Raw genomic sequence first — 26,020 nt, forward strand, 5'->3', positions numbered from 1 at the left:
CTGCTCGTGACATTGACATTGAGAAGTAGCCTGGCCTAATGGATAGAGTGCATGACTGAGAGTAAGAAGGGCCTGGATTCTAATCCTGGCTCTGACACTTGTTTGCTGGGTGACTTTGGGTAAGTCACTTCTCTGGGCCTCAGTTACCTCATCTGTAAAATGGGGACTATGACTGTGAGCCCCATCTGGGACATGGACTATATCCAACCTTATAAGCTCATATTTCTCCCAGCACTTAGTATGGTGCCTGGCACATACTAAGTGCTTAACAAATACCATAAAAAATTTTAAAAAATAAAATTGCCAAATGAGTGGGAAGAGCAAGGCCCGCTCCTCTCCATTTCCCCTTCTTCCCCCTGCCCCCCCCCCGTCCCTCTCCCCCCCCCAACCCCTCGGACTTGTTTCTCTGATCACTCCTGCAGCTCACTGGAAAGTAGTCACTTATACTCTTGCTCAAATATCAACAGGCCATCCTGTCAACTGACTGTGAGTGAATATTTACCTTCTCCACCTAGATTATGTCAAACTCTATCACTTGTAACAGCCTTACCCTTCAGGGCAGCATGGGTTTTTGGTTCTTTTTGGTCAGTTTAATAGGGAACATGTCTTTCAAGTCCCATCGATTCCATGGAAAAGAAATACCTTCTGAGCTAGATCATAAACTGAAACCAAGTTCTTAAATGAAATGGGGAATTACTTGTGCTGACATAAAAAAAACAACAACCCAGCGGCTGTTCTCATTGTCACCTTAAGTACAGCAAAACTCGGCTTTCCCTGTTTCTAGGGTGGATGGTGAGGGGGAACTTTTAAAGGACTAAAGAAGCCTGAAAGCCTTTTAATACTTTTATACTTTTAAGAAATAGCTGTTTGAGCATTAAGCGTTCATAGTGTAGAAATGAATACAGTATAATCAATTTATGTCAGAATTCACTCTGAGTATTCTCAGTAGGCTCAGTGAAATGTCATTTTACCTTTTTCACCCAGCAAGCTGCCTCGTCAGTAAATTTATGTTGTTTTACATTCCATTAAGGTTTCTTTTTTGTTGTTGTTGTTTTCAGAGAGAACATTTATTGCATATCCCAAACTGTTTAGATAAAGTCAGTAGCACCTATCAAACATTAACTCTTGCTTAAAATATCCCCAAAAGGAAGCAACTTGAAGTCTGGGGTGGAAGTAATTAGCGTAGGCTTTTGAAGATGATGGTTAACTTTCATTTTTATTTTCATGTTAATGGTAGTATTCCCATGAGGAGACTGAGTCACAGAGAAAAGAGGCAAAGTTTACTCAAGGTCTTTCCGGGACAACTGTGTGTGGGTCGGATGAAGGTTTTTGTGGGTTGGTGAGCTTGGAAACTTCTCTGCTTCACTCTACTGATGTGATCACAAAACGTGCCACCCTCAGTCACAAGACGGTGGGAGGGAGGAAAGTGCCAACTTGCTCCAAGGCATCACACTTTACTGTAGCCAACAGCTTGTGTCTGAAAGGAATCTCATAAGTAATAATAGGAATAATAATGATTGTGGGATTTAAGTGCCCTTTCAGCATTACACCTGGAGAGTTTTCAGTATTCTACCAGTCTCAACTATGGGAGGGAGAGTCAAGCAGAGGCATTCCCATTCCATTCCTAGCTTGGGCAGTGACTAGAGAGTGGAAGACAATCTGCTACAGGTCAAAACTCCCCTGTGCTGGGCAGCAGAGGCATGGGAGAGACTCAAGGACGGAAACTCAAGTTTACTGTGTGGAAGGAGGCAATGATAAACCACTTCTGTATTTTTACAAAGAAGACTCTCTGGATACACTGCCAGAACAATTGCAGATGGAGGTGGGGTGTTTTGGGATAGATGTGTCAATGGTGTTGCTATGGGTCAGAGACGAGTCGACAGCACAAGACAAGACAAGGGATTTAAGTGCTTACTATGTGCCAAGTACTATTAAACACTAAGATAGGTACAGGATAATCAGGTTGGACAGAGCACCTGTCCCACATTGGGCTCACAGTGTAAGAGATGGGGAATACAGGTATTACAGATGAGGAAAGGCTCAGAGAAGGTAAGTGATATGTCCAGAGTCACACAGCAGACAATTGGTGGAGCTGGCATTAGAACCCAAGTCCTCTGACTTCCAGTACTATGCTCTTTCCACTAGGCCACAAGGATGGGAAAATATTGAGGGTGAAAAACACTAAGCAGTGAACTGAAGGAAGGGAGAATGAGGAAATAATAATGAGCAGATTCTGGGTACTCCTGAGCACAGTTCCTAGTGGTAATTAGAGTTGCATTATAGAGTAACCCTTCAGACTGTCAAGTACAGACGTCTTTCCCGACACTTGAAACATCACTTAGACTCATCATGAAGCATTGTAGCATGATCCCGCACCGACTGGGCATTGTTCTAGAAACTTGGATGGAGATTTACTATTGGGTTAATAATAAAAACACAATTCTTTCTAATCTGCAGTTGAATCTCTCAGCCATTGTCATGTGTTGCTCTGGCCAAATCAAATTTTTAAATATTTCTTAAGATAGGTATTTATTAATATCTGATTGCAGTGGAAGCTTCCATTTTTAGCTTTTCCTTTGGATTTCCTTAAAAGAATGAAAGGCTGAAACTGTTAATGTGGTGTAATAGAAGACAGTGTTTGCTAATAGGCTGTCAAAGGGAATATTAGGAATTGCAAAGGTTTGTATCGCTTATGAATGCCTTTTATGTAACGATTCTCTAATAGGCTTTGAAATCGTGTTTTTACTCTTTCAGGCACTAAATGTCGTGTTTGAAAAAATCCCAGAAAATGAAAGTGCAGACGTCTGTCGGACAATCCCAGTAAATGTTCTGGATTGTGATACCATAGGGCAAGCCAAGGAAAAGATTTTTCAAGCTTTTTTAAGCAAAAATGGTTCTCTTTATGGTCTTCAACTCAATGAAATTGGGCTTGGTAAGTCAGAGTTGGGGTGGAAGATTGCTAATGTCCTCTGGTGCTTGATGATCCCTGCCTCGTGTCTCTTGTTTCTAAATTTCACCCAGGCCCGTGGTCATGGTGGACAGTTTTGTTAGAATTTTGGGAAATGACAGGTCATCTTGTGAGGAATCCTCTTGGGAAACATATGACATAGCAATGATCATTAGTTTTAGAGTTTGCTGTTTCCATAGTAAGACTTAGAGCTACACCACTACAATGTCATTGATTTAATTCCCCTTACACTGAAAAGTGTAAAAAGGGTAGGCCTGTGCATGATTTTGATTTGCTTGCTCAGACGGTCAAGGCGATGCTAACATCTAAAGATCTCTCTGCCTTAAAATGTACCATAATTTGCACGTTTTATGTCTGAAATTTTTCAGTATATGGTGTTAAGTATATTGTCTGCATTACTTGTGCATTAAGAAGCCTCTGCTGTGAATTTGTTTTCAGACTATATCCTACTCTGAAAATGAGACCCTGTGCGTAAGTATAGTGGCAGGGGCCTGATCCACTAAAATGCTCCTAAATATTTTTTAATTTCTCAGTAGAGCCTGCCCAAGCCAGCCTCACAGGACTTTACAACAGATAATGGGTTAGGGAGAATGGAGGATTAAAAAACTCCCCCGTAGCAGCAGCAGAAGCAAGGATCATTTCTTCTCCAAGAGAAATTATGAAGCGGACAGTTAAAATCTAATAAATTCTTCCAAGTCAAACTCCAAAATATAGAGTTGCTCAGTGGGCTGAAACTGAGCTCCTCATCTCCACACCTGAACAGTTTTATCTTCCTAATTTTCCATCATCACTGATGATGCCTTCGTACAATCATAAAGTCATCCTTGCCTGCTCTGGGTCTCGTGTTCCTCCCACATTATGTCTGTCTGTCTCTTAGTCTTGCTGGCTCTTCCTCTGTGATATTTCATGGATCGGCACCTTCCTCTCCCTCCCTGCCCTATATTCTCATCATCTCCCAGTTAGCCTACTCCCAGCCTCCAGCGTCTCCTCTCTTCAGTCTGTCTTGCATACCCCATTGCACGTGTCATCTTCTAAAATGCTGATCGTAACACCCCACTCCCCTTCTCAAAAAAAAACACAAAACCTCCAGTGACTGTCCATGTCTTCTTGTACAAGGATCCCCTGCTGTAATGGACTTCTTTTAATCTCTCTTTCCCAACAATGCTGAATATTTTAAAGCCAGAGTTTCTCCAGAGTGCTCTCTCTTGACAGTAATGCTCTGGTTTTACAGTGCCTGCAAAGTTTACTTTGACACCGAAGCCTCCCTTCTTTCCCCTCTCTGTCTCCTTTCCTGCCCCCACTCAACCCTTGAAGAACTTTGATTTTAGATATATCAAAAGCCTATTTCAACAGCTCTTTGTTGTGTGGTGGGCATTAAGTAATGATAGATCTCTAGTGTGTTCACACACTGGTGTGTGGGATGTAAAAGAGAACACTTGAAAATTGAAGACTTGCTTGGACACACAAAAATATAATTCCTAATCTTCTATTATGGATACATCATTGCAATGCCTTCTGATCCCCTAACCCTGTGGTGTTTTAATTCCTGTTTATAACATATATTGAAAAGTTGGGACAATTTTTGAATTTTGAGAATGCATTAATGTACTCTGGGAATTTATGCATTGGTTAGCCGCTCTTTTATCATCTGCTTTCATGGGGCAAATTAAGAGAACTAGCCGACAGTTCTTGTATCTAACAAAAACTCCTAACCATCGGCTTAAGACTATCTCCATCTTTATCTGTTCTTGTCTCCCATCATACCTCAGTTTATGATGGAGGTTTGCTCTGAAGGAGAGGCTGTCTGTCTCTTGACTGTCCACATTCTGACACATTGCTCATCTCTTTACTTCTGCCTGCTGCACTCTTCCCACGTAGCCTTACCAAATCATACCCCTCATCTCCTTCAAAGCTCTCCTTTCAAATGACCTCCTCCAGAAGACATTCCCTGTTTAATCCCTCCACCTTTCTGGGCATGCCATCCCCTCAGGCGCATCAGCATTCATTAATTTATCTCTTTATGTATAATTTATCTGTTCACTTGTGTTTAGTCTCTCCCTTTTTAACTGTGGTCTATTTGCTAACTCACATCTACAACTCTCTCCCCCATTTGATTGTAAACTCCTCAAGGGCAGAAATCACACCTTTTTCATTTTTTGTTTGTTCTTTGAGCCCTTGATCCAATGCTCTGCACACAGATGGGGCTCGATCAATACAGTTAAATATATTACTGATACCGGCCCTGAGGGAAGATCTGTTAAAGATCAGGGAAACTTCGTCTTACTCTTAACACAAACATGAAAATGAGAATTTAGGGAGGGACTAGAGAGGGTAAGGGGTGAGCCTTAAAGAAATCCGATGTGCTCTGTCTTATCTTTCTGTTCCCTCTTTGTTTGGTTTCATGGGAATCTGTCTCTCTGAGGGTTTGCTGTAAGTAGATGCTTGTATTTTCTTAACCTAGCGATTTGGAGAGGGGGAGGGAAGGGCATTGGGAAATGTGGGTGGGCCTGGTGCAAGTCCAGTGGGGCAGATGGTTATTTTAACAGACCTGATCATCTCTGGAAACCATTTTCCAGGCTGACCTAATAAATGCACTGAATCCTTTGAAAACAGCCACAGGCTAAGCCAAATTTCATAGTGACTCCAGATCGCAGTCTAGTTCAAATGTCTAATTTCAGCAACAAGTTTGCAATGTTCTCACCTGCTAGGTTCCAGTAAATACATTCAATTCTCCTGTAACACGGGAGTTATGCTGAAGAACCCCACCATGCTAAGGCGAAATCTGGCTGTGATACTTAATGTCTCAACCATCACAGGCAGGTCCGCAGCTGTTTCTCCGAAGCCGCCTCACCTTTTCTGCAGGTGGACGGACGACCGGCCCCTAATTCGTCTGTTCAGTTCTAGCCGAGGTGGAGTGAAAACACGTGTTGTGGCCGAACTGACTTGTAATGAGATGCACAATAAGTATGGTGTCTATCAAGTGCTATGTGCCTAGCATCCTGCTAAGCCCTGGGGTCGATTCAGCGTGGTTAGATACGAACTGTTTCTGTATAAGAAAACATTTAATTTTGTGATATTAGGCGGATTGGAGCTACTGCCTGAGATGGCTTCAGCCTGCAGCTAGAGCCCAAAGCCAACACGGCAGCAGTGACACTGATTGACTGCTGAGAAGTGGCAGGCTGTGATGAAGAGGGGGTTTCAGCCTGATTGATCGGGTGTCCCATAAAAGTTAACTGGGCTCTCTTTCAAAAGTAGCCCTAAGTCTCCAGCACAGACCATGGAGATGTTGCTTCACCTCAAAGTTGTTAACCCTATGGCTTCTGAGCAAAGCCTCAACTAGGTCACCCTGGGGAAATGGTAAAAACCAGAGTTACCGAGGCTACTTCCTGGTACCTATGAGGCCCACCAGATCACCGACTGGCCCAGTTGACGCGCCTGCATTTTGCTTCTGTTTTATTCAAAATCTTTGAAAATAGCAAGGTGGGATTTCATGTGGATGGGTCTCATTTGAAATTTTTTATTTCTTTTTTTATGTTTTAGAGCTTCAGCTGGATGGCTGTCAGAAAGAACTTTTAGATATAGATAATTCTTCGGTGACTCTGGAAGATGGGATAATGAAGTTAAACACCATTGGTCATTATGAGGTAAGAAATGAACTGCTGATGAGCTGTTGGCATAGGTGGGGCATAATGAGCGAAGGGCAGAAGCGGCAGCTGCCCAAGCAGAGGCTGCTGGGACCCACGGGGGGGCAGAAGCTCCAGCTGCCCCAAGACTTCCGGCAACGGCCTCCAGGAGCCTCCAGGAGCTACTGCAGTCAAGCCAGGCGGTGAGACACTCCCCTCTACCAACAGTCTCCCAGAGCACCCATTTGGAGGGAGCCCATTGGGGGCTCGGGCAGACCCCACTGCCGGCCTTTCAAAAGGCCTGTGGCCCAGATCCCCTATTTCCATTCAGTCGCTTTCATCTGAAAGTCTTTCACCCTATAACCCAAATAGAAAAGCTTGTTCGTTTTGTTTTTGAAGTGGTTTTGCTGTTAAGGGTTTGGCTAACCACCAACTTAGCCTTCTCATTCGAGATTTCTCCCAGGCCCAATTTGCCTTTATCTCTTCCTTTACTGAAGGCCCTTAGGCTTTTACTACCCTCCAGCTTCTTGAGGCTCCAAAGCTGTTTTGGCTTTGAGATTTTTCCCTCATTTTCAGCTTAGTTTCCTGGCTTCCCTCTCTTTGGGGTGCCTGGTTTTCCCCCTGTCCCCGGCCTGGACCTGTTTTCCATCAGTGTCCGTGGTGGCTGTCATCTCTATTGCTCTCCCGCGCAAATTTCCGCCTTGTTGGCTGTCACTGCTCCCAGAAGCAGTGTACAGTCAGCTCTGCCATAATGCAGGCTTTCACTAGATGTCTTGGGTAGAATGTTGTTGAGGAATTCGGGAACGGTCTTCCGACAATGTGTGTCTGTCTGGATAGAACGTGTTGTAGTGGCAGATGTGGGTATGGGCTGGTGTGGGGCATTGGTGTAGACACAAATAAGGCCATGTGACTTCTCTTTGAAGAACCCAACCACGCCGTTAGTGGAGACCTGTCAAAAGCAGACAAGTGGAGAGCAGACAAGTGGTGGAGCCAGGACTAGAACCCAGGTCCTTCTGACTCCCAGGCCCGAGCCCTATCCACTAGGCCATGCTGCTGCTTTTGTCTGCTGTGTGACCTCAGGCAAGTCACTTCACTTCTCTGTGCCTCAATGACCTCTTCTGTACAATGGGGATTAAGACTGTGGGCCCCATGGGGAACAGGGATTATATCCAACCTGATTGTCTTGTCTCTACCCCAGCACTTAGAACAGTGCCTGGCACATAGTAAGCACTTAACAAATACCATAGGGGCAAAAAAAAAAAAAAACGCTCCTAAAGTCCAAACTGGTGATTTTGATCTGGTTTTCTACTTCTTTGTCCTTCCAACCATCAGTGGATAATGCCCTGACTCAGTAGTAGAATTCCTTTACACCATTAAGCCCTTTGGTGCCAATAAAAATGTTTTGGCTACTTGTACGGGGCACAGTAACTTTTAATTGAAGGTTGCTTCTGTTAAAGAAGTTTCCAATTTCCTGTTTGTTTTGAGAATTTCCAGCTATCTCCCTGCACCTCCTCCAATATTCTGGCTGAATGCAGGGGTCAGGGAGAGGACCATATGACATCAAAGGCAAGAGCTTTCAATTAGCAGCCTGAGCAGCTGACATAAACTATTCCAGACCCAATCTGAAGGCTTAGAGACTTTTCTTCTCCCTCACCCTTCTGCCAGCAGTCCCTTTGTGGACAGGAAGACCTAAGACATAACAAGCCTGGCCCTGACCGGCCTGATTATGGAGAAGGGGTGGAATGGAGGCTCTGGGGGAAAGAAAGAAGCCGACCTGTGTATTCACGCTCTGGGCCCCCATATGACCAATGATTCTTTGTTGTGGAAGAGCTAACAAAAGTGTCCAACCTAAGTCCCTCAGAGGGACTCCAGGACATCCTGATGTAAAATTAATCTGTTTGGAGGTGGCAGTGGCCAGACTGGAGCTCCCACACTCGGGGGTTTCACTCAGAGCTAGCTCTCCGCCACTATGGCCACCTCTCTATCATGGCCTTCTCCCCTGCCAACTCAGGCCAAGACGCCACAGGTGATTTGCCAGCGTTATGCTCGCTGTCCCCTTCCTGCACGAGCACCTCACATGTAGCGCCTCCGGCAGCAGGGGGAGGTGGTGGAGCCACATGGGGCTCACACTCGCTATCCTCATTTTATAGATGAGGTAACTGAGGCCCAGGGAAGTTAAGTGACTTGCCCAAGGCCACATGACAGACATGTGGCAGAGTCAGGATTAATAAATAATAATTATGGTATTTGTTAAGCGCTTAACTATGTGCCAGGCACTGTACTAAGTGCTGGGGTGGATACAAGCAAATCGGTTTGGATACAGTCTCTATCCCACATGGGGTTCACAATCTCAATCCCCATCTTACAGATGAGGGAACTGAGGCACAAAGAAGTGAAGTGACTTGCCCAGGGTCACATAGACAAGTGGAGGAGCTGGGATTAGAACCCAGGACCTTCTGACTCCCTGGCCCATGTTCTATCCACTACACCATGCTGCTTCTCAACTGGAATGTTGAGCATTTGTCCTCTTACAACTGGGATGTTGCGGTGGACGCCTCCCATAGGCAGGAAGCTAGGGTCTGGGACAGCGGAGCCCAGGCTGGGTGGGATGCGGGCGTGTCCCCGGGGTTAGCAGTTCCGCCACTGCCTCGGCCTCACTTGCTCAGCCTCGGGTCTCTCCCTCCCTGACTCCCTCCCTCCCACTCCAGGCCCGGGCAGCGAGTCGGTCACCAGAAGCCAGTCCGAGCTGCCAGCTGAGCCCAGGCAGGGCGGTCATACCAGCGGCCAATTTTCGAGCGCTTGAAGGATTTGTTTGCCTGCATGACTGTGACAGGGAGCTTTGCTCACCTTAGTGGGTCTTTCAGCCGCCATGATAAGGCACAATAATGGGCTCGGGAGTGCGAGGGAAGCGGGGGTGGGGGGGAGTTCCAGCTATTTCCATTAATTGAGAAAGACAGAACAAGTAGCTCGAGCAGGGAGAATGAAGAGCTGCTATAGCTGTCAGCAGAGCGTGGGTGCAGCCTGCCCAGGGAGATTGAGAATGAGCCTTCAGTGGCGACATTGGCTGTGCTAGACACCGATCTGTTGAAGGATGATAATGAAATTAATCCTGCCCTTAGTCACTTTCTGTCCAGATGATTTATTGGCTTGATCCTACATAGATGTGCCTGTTAATGACATGGTGAGAACACGGGGATGGAGGTATTTTCCTCTTATATTTAAAACCCACACAGATACAAATGAAACAGGAAGCAGCATGGTCTAGTGGAAAGAACGTGTTCGGAAAGTCAAAGGATCTCGGTTCTGCTGCCGCCTCTGCCACTTGTTTGCTGTGTGACCTTGGGCACCTGACTTAACTTCTCTGGGCCTCAGTTTCCTCATCTGCAAAATGGGGAGTAAATCTTCATTTAGACTGTGAACCCCAAGTAGGGAGTGTCCAAACTGACTGTTTTGTATCTACCCCAGTGTTTTAATATTGTGTTTGGTACCTAATAAGCCCTTAACAAATACCATTAAAACAAATTCAGTTACATTAAATCAGACCACCTTGCCTGCCCCAAACCCAGAATGTGCACATACCACCTCACACGGAGAGAAATTGCTATATTTCTATAGAGAGATACCCAGAACCATACTTCCGTTTAACACCCAAAGACCTCCGAGTTGAGGGCTGGAGAGTGATTTTGTGGGATGTTTTGGTTTCTTCTTTCATGGGTTCTTCAGGAATCCATGAAAGGGGAGTGTGCTTTCTTTCTGTCTGCACACCTCAGGGTGTATTGTGCAGCTTCCCTCTAATGATAGCAGAGTTTCTGAGCACCTGCATATAGATCCCCAGCCATTCGTCCGCTATAACTACTCTTCTTGCCAGCTGCTGAAGGTCCATCCTTATCTCTGCAGTATTCCCTCCCTAGGCTAAAAGACAATGTTCCCCCATTAGAGTGTAAGCTCCTTGTGGACAGGAAATGTGTCACTTAATGAGTCTGTACTTCCCAAGGGCCCAGTATAGTGCACTCCCCCAAGTCAGCACCCAGTAAGTGGCGGTGGTGCTTCTGCTATGACGACTACCACTTGCCTCATGGATTTGGCTCTCCGATCCTTCACCGCCCCCTTCTCATCGCACTTGGAGTTCCCCGAACGCCATCTCAGATGCGGAGATCGGCACCAGTCACAGCAGACCAAGGAGCATTGGTTCTCTCTGAGTGCTAGTCTGTGACTGTTGGGGCCACCACCACATTTTGAGGGGAAGGAAGGGGCCCTGTGGGCTAATTGTGGTACGTGGTTTTAGTGCAATGGCAACTCAGTCTGTAATATGAGGAAGAACTGTCACCTAGTGCACTGATTGTTTTGATTATCTCCCCCTTTTGTCCGTGGCTGCATTAAGAAACACAGGTGTAGAGGGAAGATTCCTTGTGGTTTCCACAGGTGGTGATGCTCCCAAGGTCAGAAATGGTGTGTAAGGTCAGTCTCCGGCCAGCTGGCTGACCACAGTCAGTGGACAATAGATAAACCATTTCAGCGGGGCCGCAGAGGTCGCCTCTCCATCTTCGGAAGTAGCGGGGCTGTCGGGAAGAGGAGGGGGAGGGAGTGACATTAAAGGTTCAGCCTGCACTCGGCTTGACCAACACACTAAGGAGGAAGCAGCTTGCTTCACCTTAATTCAGTCCCCTCAAAACAGCTTCCTTAGTTGCCTTTGGTATTATGTGCTGTTACTATGAAATGGACTGGGCATGTGTTCAGGTTTTAATCCTGGCTCTGCCACTTGTCTGCTGTGTGACTTGGGGCAAGCAACTTAACTTCTCTGACCTCAGTTAAATTATGGGGATTAAGACTGTGAAATGGGGATTAAGAATGTGAGCCCCATGAGGGACACGGACTGTGTCCAACCTGATCACCTTTTCTCCACCCCGGTGCTCAGTACAAAGTCTGGAACATAGCGCTTAACAATACCATAAAAAGTGGCAAATTATGCAGATAAATTTTCCTTTAGCCTTGCTTTTTTCTTTCTCTTATGTTTCTCTGTCTGTTACCTCTTCCTCCACGTAGTAGTGTTTCCATACACCTATATTGCGTGATATCTCATTATTCAGGGTGCCCTCTTTTTTTTTTTAAGAAGGAAACTATACGAATGAAGTTCCTGTGACACTGAGTGATAAAGCTGAGAAGGTTCCCAGTGAACTTCACCACTGTACCAGTGGAAAGCGAGGAGAAGGCATCTTTCTTCAGAGGGGAATTAGGAGGTGCCCCAACAGTTAGAATCCACCTTTATGCTTTAACTTCAACTTCTGTAATAATGTTAACACACCATGATAACATTCCTAAGAATATGATCATCATTATACAGAGATATTCTGAGGAATTGAAGTTTGGTGTAAGCTTGTGGTGGGCAAGGAATGTGTCTCTCTATTGTTGTATTACACTTTCCCAAGCACTTAATACAGTGCTCTGCACACAGTAAACACTCAATAAATATGATTGAATGAATGAATGGTGATTTATCTCAACCAGAGAAGCAAGTGAGTTCAGTCACTTGTATTTATTGAGCACCATCTGAATGCAGCACCCTGTACTAAGTGCTTGGGAGACAGGAAATAGAATTAATAGACCTGATTCCTGCCCTCAAGTTGTTTACAGTTTAGCAGGGGAAACAGACAGTAAAATAAGTAAGAGGAGGCAGAACTACATGTCAGAATCTCTCAGCTTCTTTGTCCCTCACCCAGATGGCTCGGTCATACGATGACTTGGTGAGTCCTCTGCGACTCGCTGAGGAGTTCTGCTAGTTCAGGGCCAGTGAAACAAATAAAGCTACTGTCCCAAACATCATCAGTGGTTTTGCTGGCTTAAAAAATCTTTCTGAAGTTTGGGCTTAAGTATCTGTTCAGAGTGATTTCACAAGCGTGAGCCACTTTGGTTAAAGCTTTGAGCCAGGTTACTACCTACTACCCCAGCCTTTGGAGCAGATCAACAAGACTCAGAGTCTTCTTTGTCTTTGGTTTCCAGGCCTGGTTTGAGGCAAGTGACAAGGGGCAGGGAGGCTAAAGACGTGGCAATGGCAATGAGAGTAAACTTAGAGTGGAGGATGAGTATTGCAATAGGAGTTTAATTGAAGAAGTGCCAGATTGTTGTCCAGCAGTAATTGAATTTCTCTCTCGATGCTCAGAATCCCAGGGTTTAGTGCAGAAGAGCCTTGTCCAAGCCTAAGCCCGCTGTTTTCTGCCCCAAACAGTTTATCCCGCGTCTGAGTAGGCTGAGAAGTGACCCTGACTCTCCCAAACTGTCTTGCAAGTGTAATGCACGTGGTTGCCCCGGACACCTGTTGGGTTAAGTCCCAGCAGCTATGGACATACACTCCTGTGAATGGGGGATTGTGGGAGCTTGGGGGGGAAGGAGGGAATGGCCAGGACTGTCTCCAGTCTGACCCTGTGGGACCCCAAGATTAGCTCAAGCCCGCATAGGCCTCCAGAGGAAGCCTGTCCTATGCCTCAGTAGCCATTGAGCCTCAGTTAAAAAATGAATTCTTTAGTCAATAAAGCCTAGCACAAGCCTAAAAGAATGACTGTTGAGCAGGCAGGGCTAAATCTTGATAAACTGTGGTTGGGCGGGACCAGAAGGGCATGCAAAACATACCCGAAAAGTTCTTTTGCTGCTGTGCTGACATGTCCCATGCTCATAATAATATTATCTTTTGTATTTAAGTGCTTACTTTGTGCCAGGCACTGTCCTAAGCACTGGGATAGATACAAGATAATCAAGTTGGACACAGTCTTTATCCTATATAAGGCTCACAGTCTTAATCCTGTTTTACAAATGAGGGACCTGAGGTACAGAGAAATGAAGTGACTGAAATGAAGGTCACACAGCAGACAAGTGGTGGAGCCGGGTTTAGAACCCAGGTGCTTTGGACTCCCAGACCCAAGCTCTATAATAATAATGTTGGTATTTGTTAAGCGCTTACTATGTGCAGAGCACTGTTCTAAGCGCTGGGGTAGATACAGGGTAATCAGGTTGTCCCACGTGAGGCTCATAGTTAATTCCCATTTTACAGATGAGGTAACTGAGGCACAGAGAAGTGAAGTGACTTGCCCAGAGTCACACAGCTGACAAGTGGCAGAGCCGGGATTCGAACCCATGACCTTTGACTCCCAAGCCCGGGCTCTTTTCACTGAGCCACGCTGCTTCTCTATCCACTAGACCACACTGCCCCAAGGCCACCCTACCCCCATAGCTTCCCAAGCTCTAAACAGAGAATTGGAGGTAGGGGTCAAGCCCAGCCAGGTGCTTGGGAATCACCAGATCACGCACGCAGCAAGTGGCTGGACTTCACTGAATTTTAATTCCGGGATGTGTTTCTCTTTTGCTCTGGGATGGAGAAAGCTTTCCTTCCTGCAGATTCATCACATGACATCAGTGTTTCTTGGCTTTAATTTCTTTCCCATCTCTCAAATGGGGGCCCCAAAGAGGCTACCTGGCTCTCAGGAATGCACTGAGGATTAGTGAGTCATTGTCGGTAAAATATGGGAAGCTCTGCAGAGAGAGGAGCTGAGAGCAGCGTATCCCTTGAGTCTCTGTAGCAGGGTTGGGAAAAGTGTTTTCTTTCTTCAACCTTGTTCTGCAAGTTCACTTACAGAAAACAGAAATTTTTCCTAAAAAAAAAAAAAAGATAAATAAGTTTTCTGTCTTTTCAACAGTGTGTTCAAGTGTTTTATGGTGAAAACATTCCAGCCCTAGAGCAGCTGTGAAACACTGAAAGATAAGATTAGGCTCATCATGAAGGGTATTTAAAAACCCCCCACAACAAACCCTCTACTAGTGAAATAATTTCCTCATGCTGTTGGGAGGGAATTTCAGAGTCAAATTTCTTCGGTACCAGCTACATCTTAAATGCCGGGGCTCCAAGCAGCGGGACGGGTTTGTTGCCAGGTTTCAGAGAGACATTTGAACTGTGGCAGCCGTCTCCACCATAGGGCCCGTCCTTTGTGTTGATGATTATAGAGTAAACGGCTCTTGGTCTTGGCAAAACAAAGCATCTGACAGCAGCAGAATATTGGCTCAACACTCAACAGGATCCATTTGGGATTCATTCTTTGACAATTACCCAGGGCAAATCACCAGCTTCTTTAAAGAGAGAGAGAGTGAGAGAATGTGAGAGAGTGTTTGTGTGTGGTTTGTGGTATTCAAAGGTTTATCATGTGTCAGGCACTGTACTAAGTACTGGACTAGATACAAGCTAATCAGATTGGACACTGTCCATGTCCCATATGGGGCTCACAGTCCTAATCCCCATTTTACAGATATGGTAACTGAGGCACAGAGAAGTTAAGTGACTTGCCCAAATTCACATCACAGGTGGCAGAGCCAGAATTAAAAATCAGGTCCTCTGACTCCCAGGCCCGTGCTCTTTCTGTTAGGCCTCAATGCTTCCCAAAATTAATAGTGGTTTAAGAGCAGAATTTAGCTAACTCTTCAAGAAGGTTGTAAGAGGAATTTCAGAGGAATGCAAAACTTACTGCAAACTCAAAATGAAATTAAAGTGTTGTCAAGAGCAGCAAGACAGAGCAGAAGAGCAGTGAGCAGAGTGCATTTCATTTTTTATTTCAATTGAACCCCAAATCGGTAAGAATAGGAAAATAGAAACCAGTACCAGATAAGGTATTTCAGTTATTTCTGGATATAAGAAGAGATTCTACATGTATCAATATACCGTATTGCTTTGGTACCTTTTTTCTTTAGTTTCCTCCTGGTTTACACAAGAAAATGGAAGACTCTCCCAACATTTTTCAAGTCACACTGAGTATCATATTCAATACTGGCCTACCGAATGTTTTAGGGCGCAGTGGTGTCTGCTGTTAAAATCTCAGAGATATTCAGATCTGTGACCCAAGACTACACTATTCTCCCTACCAGTCGCCTCTCAGTTTGTCAATTTGTTCCAGCGGCCACAGGGTGGGGGGAAGGGGTGCCGGGTGAGAAAATGTGGCTGACTCCACCTAAACCATCACCACTACCAGAACACTCAAGTACATGGTCTTCTGGCGGTAGAACATATATTTCTCCTCTTAATCTCTGGTGTCTGAGCAGTGCTTTCCCAAATGGCAAGGCACCAGGAAAGGTGTGCTCCTGCATTTTCATGGGCACAGGGTGCAGGAGATTCTGTTTCTAAAGTAGTCACACTCAAGGATGCAGTCTGACCGGTGGTAGAAACCTTTTCGAATCACAAGACAGCTATTGCTACTAGTACTGCTGCTAATGGGGAAAAATTGGATGGCCTTAGAGGAAAGAGAGAGTCAGTCGTATTTATTGAGCACTTACTGTGCTACAGAGCACTGTACTAAGCGCTTGGGAGAGCACAATATAATGGACACATTCCCTTCCACAAGAGCATTTGGGAAGGGGCCAGCATATTTTGGGAATGATACTGGAGCCTCAAAGAAGCCCAAAGTTTGGTTCAGTTGGGCCCACCAAGCTCTTTCAAGGTCACTGGGTCCTGTGGTTAAGAAAACCTGGTTCCTCTAGTATGTCACTCATATTTCCCTGCTTTCTATTATTTTCTCACCCAGGACCCCATATGTCTCAAGGGCCTGGCATTAAACAATTATATAGATCACAATGGCTCTCAAAGACCTATTTTCTGGGCCAGGTACAGGCCTCAACAATATTTTGGCAATTGGGCCTTTGTTGTAAAGTCAGGTCAATAAAGAAAAAATTTGTGGAAACCCACAAAACAGTCTCATTATTATAAAATTCAGTCATTGTCCTTTATCAACTCTTAGCACTTTCTCGTAACTCTATTGAATATCAATGCCAGTACAGTACTTAAGGCTCTTTTCCAGATAAAGCTGCAAAGGTTATCTTGGCTTAAGAACTTATGTTCCTCTTTTAAGATTTTGATTGATTTGAATATAGTAATTAAGGCTCACTTCTATTTAGCCTAGATGACAGCAGAGCTATTAAGCACAGTCTGTTAGAAAGGTGTGTTTTTACTGATGAATAGCCCGTGAAAGACACTTGGAAAATGAACTGCTGAATTTATATAGGTTCACCTTCAAATCTTGCCCATTTGATACATATTTACATTGCTCTTGGATCTTGAAACTATATTGTGTTTTGATCATTGTTTTTATTTGTTGTATTTGTTTTTATTTTTTATACTACTGGTTTGGAGCTCTTTTGCCTAATGCTCCATTTTCATGGAACCAATGAATTAATATGCTATTTGAGGTAGAACAGTGTACTTTTGAGTGTCTGCCTCTCTGGGGCCACATGGAAATCATCTGGTAGCCACTGGTGGCCCCAGTCGCTGCATCTGAGAGAGATCTCAGCGTGACTGCCCTCACCCCAACCTGAGCCTCAATGGGCAGTGCTATGGGTAGGGAGGGCACTGGGTCAGTGCTACTGCTAGGCAATCCCACCCCAGGCTGCTCAAGGGGAGGCTGGAGGCTTCTCAACTGGGCCTGGGCCAAGACTCTTTTGGGTGATGCTGCAGTGGCAGATTCAGGAACTACCTTGCACATGTGGGTGAAATGGTTGTCTTTTTTTTAAATGGTATTTTTTAAGTGCTTACTATGTGCCAGGTACTGTGCTAAATGCTGGCAGAGATACAAGCTAGTAAGCCCGTCATTGGGCAGGGATTGTCTCTGTCTGTTGCCGAATTGTACATTCCAAGCGCTAGTACAGTGCTCTGCACAGAGTAAGCGCTCAATAAATACTATTGATTGAGTGAATATAAGTTAGTAAGGTTGGACACAGTTCATGTCCCACATGGGGCTCACAGTCTTAATCCCCATTTAACAGATGAGGTAACTGAGGCATAGAGAAGTCAAGTGACTTGGCCAGGGACACACTGTAGACCCGTGGCAGAGTCGGGATTAGCCTATGGGTTCTTCCTCTCCAGACTGTAAACTCACTGTGGGCAAGGAATATGTCTGTTACTTTGTTGTAGTGTGCTCTCCCAAGCGCTTAGTACAGTGGTCTGCACAGAGTAAGTCCTTAAGAAATAGGGTTGGTTGATTAATTGAATCTGGTTGGGGCCCTGCTCTGAAGGTCTCATTCACCTGCCTGGGTGGATAAATTGGTCCTTCTGGAGGCTAGTTAGGACCTAAATCTGTAGTTAAATAGTAAGCACCTAACCAGTATTATTGTTGCTATCATCATCATTATTATTATTATTCCCCTCACTTCTAGACTGTGACATCCTTGTGGGCAGGGAAAATGTCAGCTCTTCAGTATTGTTCTCTTCCAAGTGTCTGTACAGTGCTCAGCCCACAACAGACACTCAATAAATGACCATTGATTATTATCCTTATTTCTATTTAATTAAATTCTGGGTCCTTTCTATCTATTGATCTGTAGTTGAATATTCTGGCTATTATTGACTTCTTTAATTTTCCTTTCAGATTTCAAATGGAGCCACTCTGAGTGTCTTTAAGAAGATAAATTTTACTTCAGGTAAGTGCACTCTAAATGATTAGCTTTGTACCGTCTGTTCGATAGGAAAATGATCACCCAAAGAATCTGATGTCTTCATTATATTGTTTAGTCTGCTAGGAATGCTATTACAAAGGTGAGTTTACTTGTGCCGGGTAAATCTAGGAAATCCATAACTCAGCATTTGGACATCTCACTGGCTTCAGAGAGCCAGGCGACGGCATGTCTTTGACACCGAGAGGCCCCCAAAATGGGATTGTGAAAACCCTGGGTCTAAAAGTAGCCAGACGTTTTTCTGTCGAGAAATGGCTAGAAAGCTGTTGTCTCAAAACCAAGCTAAAATTATGCAGATTTCTTTTTCAACATCTGGTTGGCCAGGAAAAGAAAACCCTGTAGCTAAGCAGTGACTTGAATAAACAATGCAATAATAATCTCTGAGAACCTCATGGTTTCCAAGTCTTAGCATTCATACTCCATCCAATAATTCAACAGGACTTTTAGGATATATGTGAAATGCAGTTTGGTACCTCTTTGGGCTGTAGGGAGGGTGGAAGGCTTCATCAAGGCTCATTCTTCTGGATCCAGGGGTGCTGTACCCACTTTAATTTCTCAGAGGACAAGCTTTCAACCCCAGATTGCCCATGTTTTCTATCCAACATTCACTTGTCTAGTCCTCAGATTGAACCCCATCCCTTCATTTCATAAGCAGGCTCCCATTTGAATATTGCATTCTTGTCTCTCCCTCTTCTCTTCTGAACCTGCCCTCCCTACGAACAACAGGTCATACACCCCATTCCCCGAGCACGCATTCAGACCCCGGGTGATTGACTGGGGAAAATTCCATCCACAGATATATTGCTGATGGAGTCAGATAATTTCATTCTAACTCCGCCCTTGACCCCTAGTTGTCCATGCTGGTTCTGGATGGATCTCAGAAGGTACAGGGTTGTGGTATAAGCTTCTCTGGCAGTTCCTGAGTTGGGCACACTCCTGCCGTTTATTCATTCAGTTGTATTTATTGAGTGCTTACTGTGTGCAAAGCACTGTACTAAGCACTTGGAAGAGTACAATATAACAATGAATAGACACATTCCCTGACCACAAGCTGCCATCGCCTCCCCCTTGGGGTCCACTTGTCTCATGACACCCAAGGCCTCGTTTCCTCGTCAGCAGACACGGATGCACAGGGGAGAGAGTTGGGCGCAAGATGCATCATAATGGGCCGGGGAGAAAAGCCAAATCCCAGGTCAAACTGCCTCGGAAGCAAGCGAGAGAGGCCTCTGTCTCAGGAAGCACCATTATGAGATCAGGGGCCTGAGAGAGAGGTTGCCATGGCTCTGGGGCGGGGGCGAGCCAACGGGTCCTCTGGAGAACCTAGAAGCTCTTAGTGAGGGGGTTGAGCAGATTCGGCCCTCCTATGGCATTTTTCCATGCCTCGCAGCATGGTCCTAGGTTGGAAGCCGGCCGGCCCTGAACTCTGGCAGCTGGGTCAGGCTCACTGCAGCCCCGTGTGTCACACTCTGGTTTGAGGGCCGGAGCCTAATGCCTGCCATACAGGGTTATTGATACTCTTCTACAGGCGGGGCTTTAAAGGAGCATAACCTTTTTGTATGTCAACCAGATTGCTAATAACATTTATTAAGTGCTTATGGTGTGCCGAGCCCAACTAAGTGCTAGGAAGAATTGATTTGGAGGCAGCTCTCGGCCCACGAGAGGATCACAATCTAAAGAGGAGGCAGGAGAGGGAAATTAGAGAGTGGTTAGGAAGCTTAGGCTATTCTTGGCCACAATCTGGAGAACCAGCTAAATGGCCGCTTGTGATGGGGGGTTTAATGAACTGGCCTGTTGACTAATATTTGTTGCCAGGGCCAAATTTTTAAGTATTTTAACCTTTTTTTTTTTCTGTTGACTAGATATGGAATACTCAGATGAACACTGCCATTTGGTGAGTGCTTAAGCAAATTATTGATCGCATACCGTTTAATACTGAATGGCCTCTTTGGGTGACATTTTGGAATCACTCTTTACACAGATTTTACCAGACTCGGAAGCATTCCAAGATGTGCAAGGAAAGAGACACAAAGGAAAGCACAAGTTTAAAGTGAAGGAAATGTATCTGACAAAGTTGCTGTCTACCAAGGTACACTAACTGCCAAGGAAACAGTTCACGATGGCATTTATTAAGCACTTACTATGCACCAGACATTGTGTTACAGTCTGAGCTAGAGACAAGATAATCAGATCAGTTTAACTCTCATCTCAAGTGTGATGCATTTGACTTCATTCCCACTGAATTGTTAAAATGTTACAAGTCCCTTGTGCTCTTTAGCAAGGCAAACAGATTAAACTGCTGTTGGCTTTTTAAAAATCAATTGCAGAGATATCAACATTTAAGAAATTAATGCTGCAGCCTCCTAAGACAATAATCTAGTATTGTGCCAAGTCCCTTTTGCCAAAGTATTCACCATCCTACTTTGACAATATGTAATTATTCCCCCACTTTTTTAGTTACTGTAGGTCAGCATAAAGCTCCCTCCTTGAATTGTAAATTAAAAAAAAACTAGGAAAGAACAGTAAGTGTAAATTTCTGAATTTTACAGATTATTTAAAGTTAAGGATTCTTTTCATGTCTAGGCTGTAAACTTGTTGTGGGCATGGAATGTGTGTATCAACTCTGTTATGTTGTACACTCCTAAGCACTTAGTACAGTGCTCTGCACACAGTAAGAGCTTAATAAATGACAGAGTGATAGTACATGCAATATTATACAATAATCCTCTCTTTATAGCTGATTATCAAGGTCATTGTCAAAGATATAGATGTTTGATGTTTCTTGAAAAACCTGAACACAAACTCAAGTGTTATCTACCTCTGGACCCCGTACACAGTTCCTTTAATTAAGAACTAAAGAAATGCTATTACTGGGTCAATTCAGTGGTCCACTCAGCCCAGTGATGCTTGACCTTGATACCTACGCTAATGTCTCCCCCTCTATATCCAGTCAGTCCGTCGTATTTATTGCAGAACACTATAGTTAGCGCTAAAGACAGTGCTAAATTTAAAATATAAGTTAAGAAACAGACTCTTACCTCAAGGAGCTGACAATCTAATAGGGGAGATGGAAAGACATAAACTACCCACAGATGGTAGGAGCAGGAGAAAAACAACAGCTAGGACTGTTGGCTGAAATGTTGCAGGATAAATCAAGAAGTGTGAATTAATATGGCAAAATATAAATGTGCTAAGGATTGGTGGTAGTAAGTGGTAGGGACAGTTGTTGGATTATGTGATTTAGGAAAGAGATGGATTTTTCAAAGGCTTGGAAGATAGGGAGAACTACTGTCTAATGGATTTCAAGGATAGTGAGTTCCAGATAGGAAGAGGGGTGTGTCTTTGCAAGTGGGAGAGTTGAGAACAGGACATACTAAGGTTATCTTGAGAACATATGAAGTTACGTGTTGGGGGCATAAGGGGTGTAAAGAATTGATTAGAGGAAGAGCACCGGTGTCATGTCTGAAGCCAATTATCAAGAGAGAAATGGTGTAGTGTAGTTAGAGGTGTAGTAGGAGTGGAGAGATGTGATCTAAACCCAGAGAGAATAGAAGAGGTTTAGAGACAAGGAGACCAAAGGAATAATTGGGATGTGATGAGAGCCTTTACCAGGGTGGTAGTCATTTGGGTGACTAGAGGTGGGTCAATAAAATACTGTGGGAGATTTAAACAACTGCCTGGGCCTGAGGGCGAAAAGACAGTGAGGGAGACAAGGATCATACCAAACATGCAGGCTTCTGGGACAGGGTGAGTGGTGGTGGTGGTAGTGGTGGGAAATGTAATGGAAAAGTTAGCTATCTTTCTAGTAAGCCATTATGAGCCATTCGTCCATGAATGTGTCCAAGCCCTTCATGGACTCACTGGAAAAAACATTCAAAGCTGTAAACTAGATAATCTGCTATTTTAGAACAGGGCTTAGATTATCCTTATTATAGAGCACATTTGTTCAGATGGCCTAGACTAGCATTAACCCTCTGATTTTCCTACTAATTAATCATGTCACCCTGATTGGTTTGGGAAATTCATTCATTCAATGGTATTTACTAAGCTTACTATGTGCAGGGCACTATAGTAAGCACTTGGAATGTACAATTCGGCAACAGACAGAGACAATCCCTGCCCAATAATAGGCTTACAGTCTAAATGGGAGAAATGTTCACATGCCCAGGCCTTTGAAAACACATGAAAGATTGCATCCAGGTGACATTCCATAGAGCAAGATAGCACCATTATGCTTTATGACCCCATAAATGATTAGGGCTCAGCATCCTTCCAAAAGAATCTAGGTTCTATCACTTATACTTGGCTGACCGTCAATTGATTTTGATCAATTTCACTTCAAAAATGAAAAGCAGGGGTTCATTTTGACAGAGAAACTGTTCTCCAAAGTGAGTTTACATACCATTTCTTTTTGTGATGATGTTTTTACTTGTTGCCTTGTTGATACTTTATTTTGGAGGTGAAATATTGAGTTCTATATATTAGATTTGCTTTGAAATGGGTTTAGTCCTTAGCTTTAAAAACCTGCCACATTTAACCTCTAAAGTTGAAGTATGATTTTTCTCACCTTGCAGGTTGCAATTCATTCTGTCCTTGAAAAACTTTTTAGAAGTATTTGGAGTTTACCCAACAATAGAGCTCCAGTTGCCATTAAATACTTTTTTGACTTTTTGGATGCCCAGGCTGAACTTAAAAAAATCACAGATCCCGATGTCGTCCACATTTGGAAAACAAACAGGTAAATGATTGTTTTACGTGTACATGCTTTGTCTGATGTGAGCCTGTGATATTAGCCAAAGTAGTGAATGAAGAGATTTTATTATTATTTTGATATTTGCTAAGCGATTTCTATGTTCCATGCACTGTTCTAAGCCCTAGGGTAGCTGCATGTTAATCAGGTCAAACATAGGCCTCTTCCCACATGGGACTTACAGTCTAAGTAGGAGATTATGAACCCCCATTTACAGATGATGAAATTGAGGCACAGAGAAATGCCTTACTCGGATCACACAGTAGGGAAGTGTGGCAGAGTCAGGATCAGAACCCAAGATCTTCTGATACCCAGGCCTGTACTTTCTCTACTAGGCCACACTGTTTCTTTGTTTCTTTTGACTGTGAACTGATTTGCTGAAACAACAGCACATTTTGGGGAATGAATTTATTTATCTATCAATCAATCAATGGTATTTATTGTGTGCATAGTATGTGTAGAAAAAATAGCCAATCAATAATTAATCAAGAATTCTGCCCAGTTGAGCAATGGGCGATCAATTTTGCAACTAACTTTGGGGTTCACAGCAAGAAAGAGACTTCATAGTTTATGCCACAGTTCTTTGGAATTAAAATTATTGTGAAATCGTATATTCCAGTACTTAGAATAAATGTCATTTTTAAGTGACTAGCTGATAATGAAAAATTGGTTTGGTGTATTGGGGTCCGGGGGAGTCTTATTCTCCCCCAGAGTATTTTATCTGTCTCTTATCCAGACAACCACTACTGTTCAATTGGAAAACTATTTGTCTAGCCTTTCCATATTCCTATAGTTATCCACTTATTCAAATTTTATTAAATAGAAGATTCACATCACAAAGTGCTTATAACTGACCAAAGGAATGATTTTTCATATAAACGGCTGGGGCACAATTATATCTGAAGGGCCTTATGAAGTGTTGGCACGGCTCTGCTCCAGAGTAATCCCCCTTCATGGAGCTGAGAAACACTTGGTGTTTTATCTTGTGCCACTACTGTTGACTACAAGTATCTCACGGTTGTTATCTAGGGAAATATTGTCTTGGCAGTAGGATTTATGTTTCAAAATAATATCTGGTTCAGTTCCTCATTAATTCTGTGTCTCTGTCAAGCATATGGCTGTCATTTGATTGATAAGCATATGAAATTACTCATTTTGGACTGGCAACACTGTGATCATCACTTTAAGGAGAAAAGGTGTTTGATTATAGTGCTATTTTAAATTTATCAGTCTTTTAGCTTAATGTTATTGTAAAATGATTATCTTCTCAACCCATAGTCTTCCCCTTCGTTTCTGGGTAAACATTCTGAAGAACCCTCAGTTTGTTTTTGATATTAAGAAGACTCCTCACATAGATGGCTGTTTGTCGGTAATTGCACAAGCTTTTATGGATGCATTTTCTCTTGCAGAACAGCAATTGGGGAAGGTAAGGCATAACTTTGATCTTTTATTCATTTATTCAGTATTTAAGACTGTAGCGCATTTGCTTTTCTCATGAATATTTTCTTCTCTAGCTGGAAGAACAAAGAACTCAACCAGACCACTCGAGTAAAGACTTATTCCATTCTCTTACTCAGACTGGCCTGTTGATGCTTCTTAGTATTTGTTTAATTTTTAAGGAACATGGGAAAACAAAAGAGATAGCACGTTGTTAAAATGTTCTCATCTGCCATCTTTGAACTTTAAACACATTAATTACACTTGCAAGAAGAGACTGCCTTTTTCCCAGTCAGGGAAATGATGCTGTTATCCAAATGTGAAACTACTTAAATTCATTTAATGCTTGTTGACTCTGCACCGTGAATTTAATGTATGGGCATCCATCCATCTCTGAGTGTTGCAGATAACCTTGGTTGAAATTTGTGGTTTCTGGCTTGCCTGCTTTGGAACATGATGAATACTGCATTTCTGCTGATCAAAAGTACAAAGAAAGATAAAAATTGAAAATAGATTTGGTGACTCGATTGTTCTGAGTTTCCTACATTCTATTGTACTATGTGACATCTGTGAAAAAATAATTCACACAGTGTTTATGTAGCATTTGGGCTTTTCAGTAGAAGGAAATAGGCTAGTCCGGAAAGCATAGTCAGTGCTTGGAATGGTTAGCATGTCTACATGCTCCAACAAGCTGACTGTGGGTAGGTATGCTAACCTTGTGCATAGTGAAAATTGAACAATTTCTAGTAATGTTTATCTACAAAACAAGCCTAAAAATCCACTCGGACATCTGAACTGGTTAACTGTATGGAACAAATGAACTTATTTGTACCATGAGAATACCACAGCTGTTTGAAATTATTTTTAAAAACCTGACAATGTTGCCTACTACTTATATCCACTGTAATTCCAGCCTCCATTTCAATACAATAACAGGGTGATTGGCAGTTAGTGATTTTTGCTGCAATTCAGTGTCCATCAAAATGCTTCTTTGAGTGTCCCTCCACTTTGGACCTGAGAATTTGCAACAACCTCCATCTAAGAATGCTAGTGGTCCTGCTCTTTTTTCCCCAAGTACTCTGGATGCTGGCCTGGCTGTATTTTGGGGAAGAGCCCTGAAATCACCAAGGGTGGTGGCAGTGGTCATTGAAGGAAGGAAAAATTTGTTATGCTCTTTGTTTCAGAAAGTCCAATGGTAGCATGTCACCATGGTAAGTGTTGGAGGGAAGAGGAGAAACATATGTGCTTCCCTAACAAGATAGGTGTGTTCATATAGCTCAAATAGTAGATGAGAAATTGCTGCTCAAGATTAATCAAGATAATTTCATCTCCTGGTGAACATGTAACCTGTGTGTTATAGTCTAGGCTATTTTCACTCTAAAAGATCCAGTAAAAAACAGAGGAGTATTACTGGTCCAGCATCTGTAAAAGCAGTTGCATATGCAGGAAGCGAGAGAATCTGTAAAACTCAGTGACAAGAAACTACTTTTTCACACCCAGCAGCTAAAGAAAGACATTGTGCACACACAAAAAGGCTTCTCCTTGTATATAATGATTAATGTTTGTAGCGCCTGGTACTCTTTTCTCTTTGCTTCCTTGTTTCTCATTCTTAAACACAGTGTAGGACATGCCCGTCAATGTACTGAACGTAGACGTTATGGGCTTTATGAAAGAAAGATTAAATTCTAGGATGATTTTAGGACAAAAGGTAAAATTCACTGATGGGAGTAGTTGAGAGCAAATATATTAGTTCACAATTTTCTGACCATT

At 43.5% G+C, this 26,020-nt stretch overlaps 2 protein-coding genes and 1 non-coding gene across 10 annotated transcripts in view; 2 read left to right on the forward strand and 1 right to left on the reverse strand.

Moving 5' to 3' along the window:
- The window catches only part of PLXNC1 (plexin C1), a gene marked incomplete at its 5' end in the record, with an annotated part of 126,375 nt that overhangs the window by 96,775 nt on the left and 3,580 nt on the right, over positions 1–26,020 (forward strand). Inside the window, 7 exons of the mRNA XM_029078668.1 lie at positions 2,755–2,932; positions 6,509–6,612; positions 17,982–18,033; positions 19,926–19,957; positions 20,045–20,152; positions 22,638–22,801; positions 24,092–24,239. Of these exons, the coding sequence (XP_028934501.1) occupies positions 2,755–2,932; positions 6,509–6,612; positions 17,982–18,033; positions 19,926–19,957; positions 20,045–20,152; positions 22,638–22,801; positions 24,092–24,239 (786 nt within the window). The remainder of the gene's footprint in view (positions 1–2,754; positions 2,933–6,508; positions 6,613–17,981; positions 18,034–19,925; positions 19,958–20,044; positions 20,153–22,637; positions 22,802–24,091; positions 24,240–26,020) is intronic.
- LOC114816853 lies at positions 1,533–1,670 on the forward strand. The gene has a single exon (XR_003764657.1). It is a non-coding gene; the product is annotated as a small nucleolar RNA SNORA7 (small nucleolar RNA).
- The window catches only part of CEP83 (centrosomal protein 83), a 59,450-nt gene continuing 43,508 nt past the window's right edge, over positions 10,079–26,020 (reverse strand). For 6 of the 8 annotated variants that reach the window (XR_005660766.1, XR_003764467.2, XR_003764465.2 and 3 more), the window contains one exon: positions 24,247–24,721. The gene's annotated coding sequence lies outside the window, so the exon portion shown is untranslated. Of the gene's footprint in view, positions 11,151–13,902; positions 14,232–24,246; positions 24,722–26,020 lie in introns of those variants that run through there. The other 2 variants (XR_005660765.1, XM_007670068.3) reach the window with 2 other exon arrangements.

Source organism: Ornithorhynchus anatinus, chromosome 14 (genome assembly GCF_004115215.2).
Source record: "Ornithorhynchus anatinus isolate Pmale09 chromosome 14, mOrnAna1.pri.v4, whole genome shotgun sequence".
In the NCBI taxonomy this organism is placed as follows: domain Eukaryota; kingdom Metazoa; phylum Chordata; class Mammalia; order Monotremata; family Ornithorhynchidae; genus Ornithorhynchus; species Ornithorhynchus anatinus.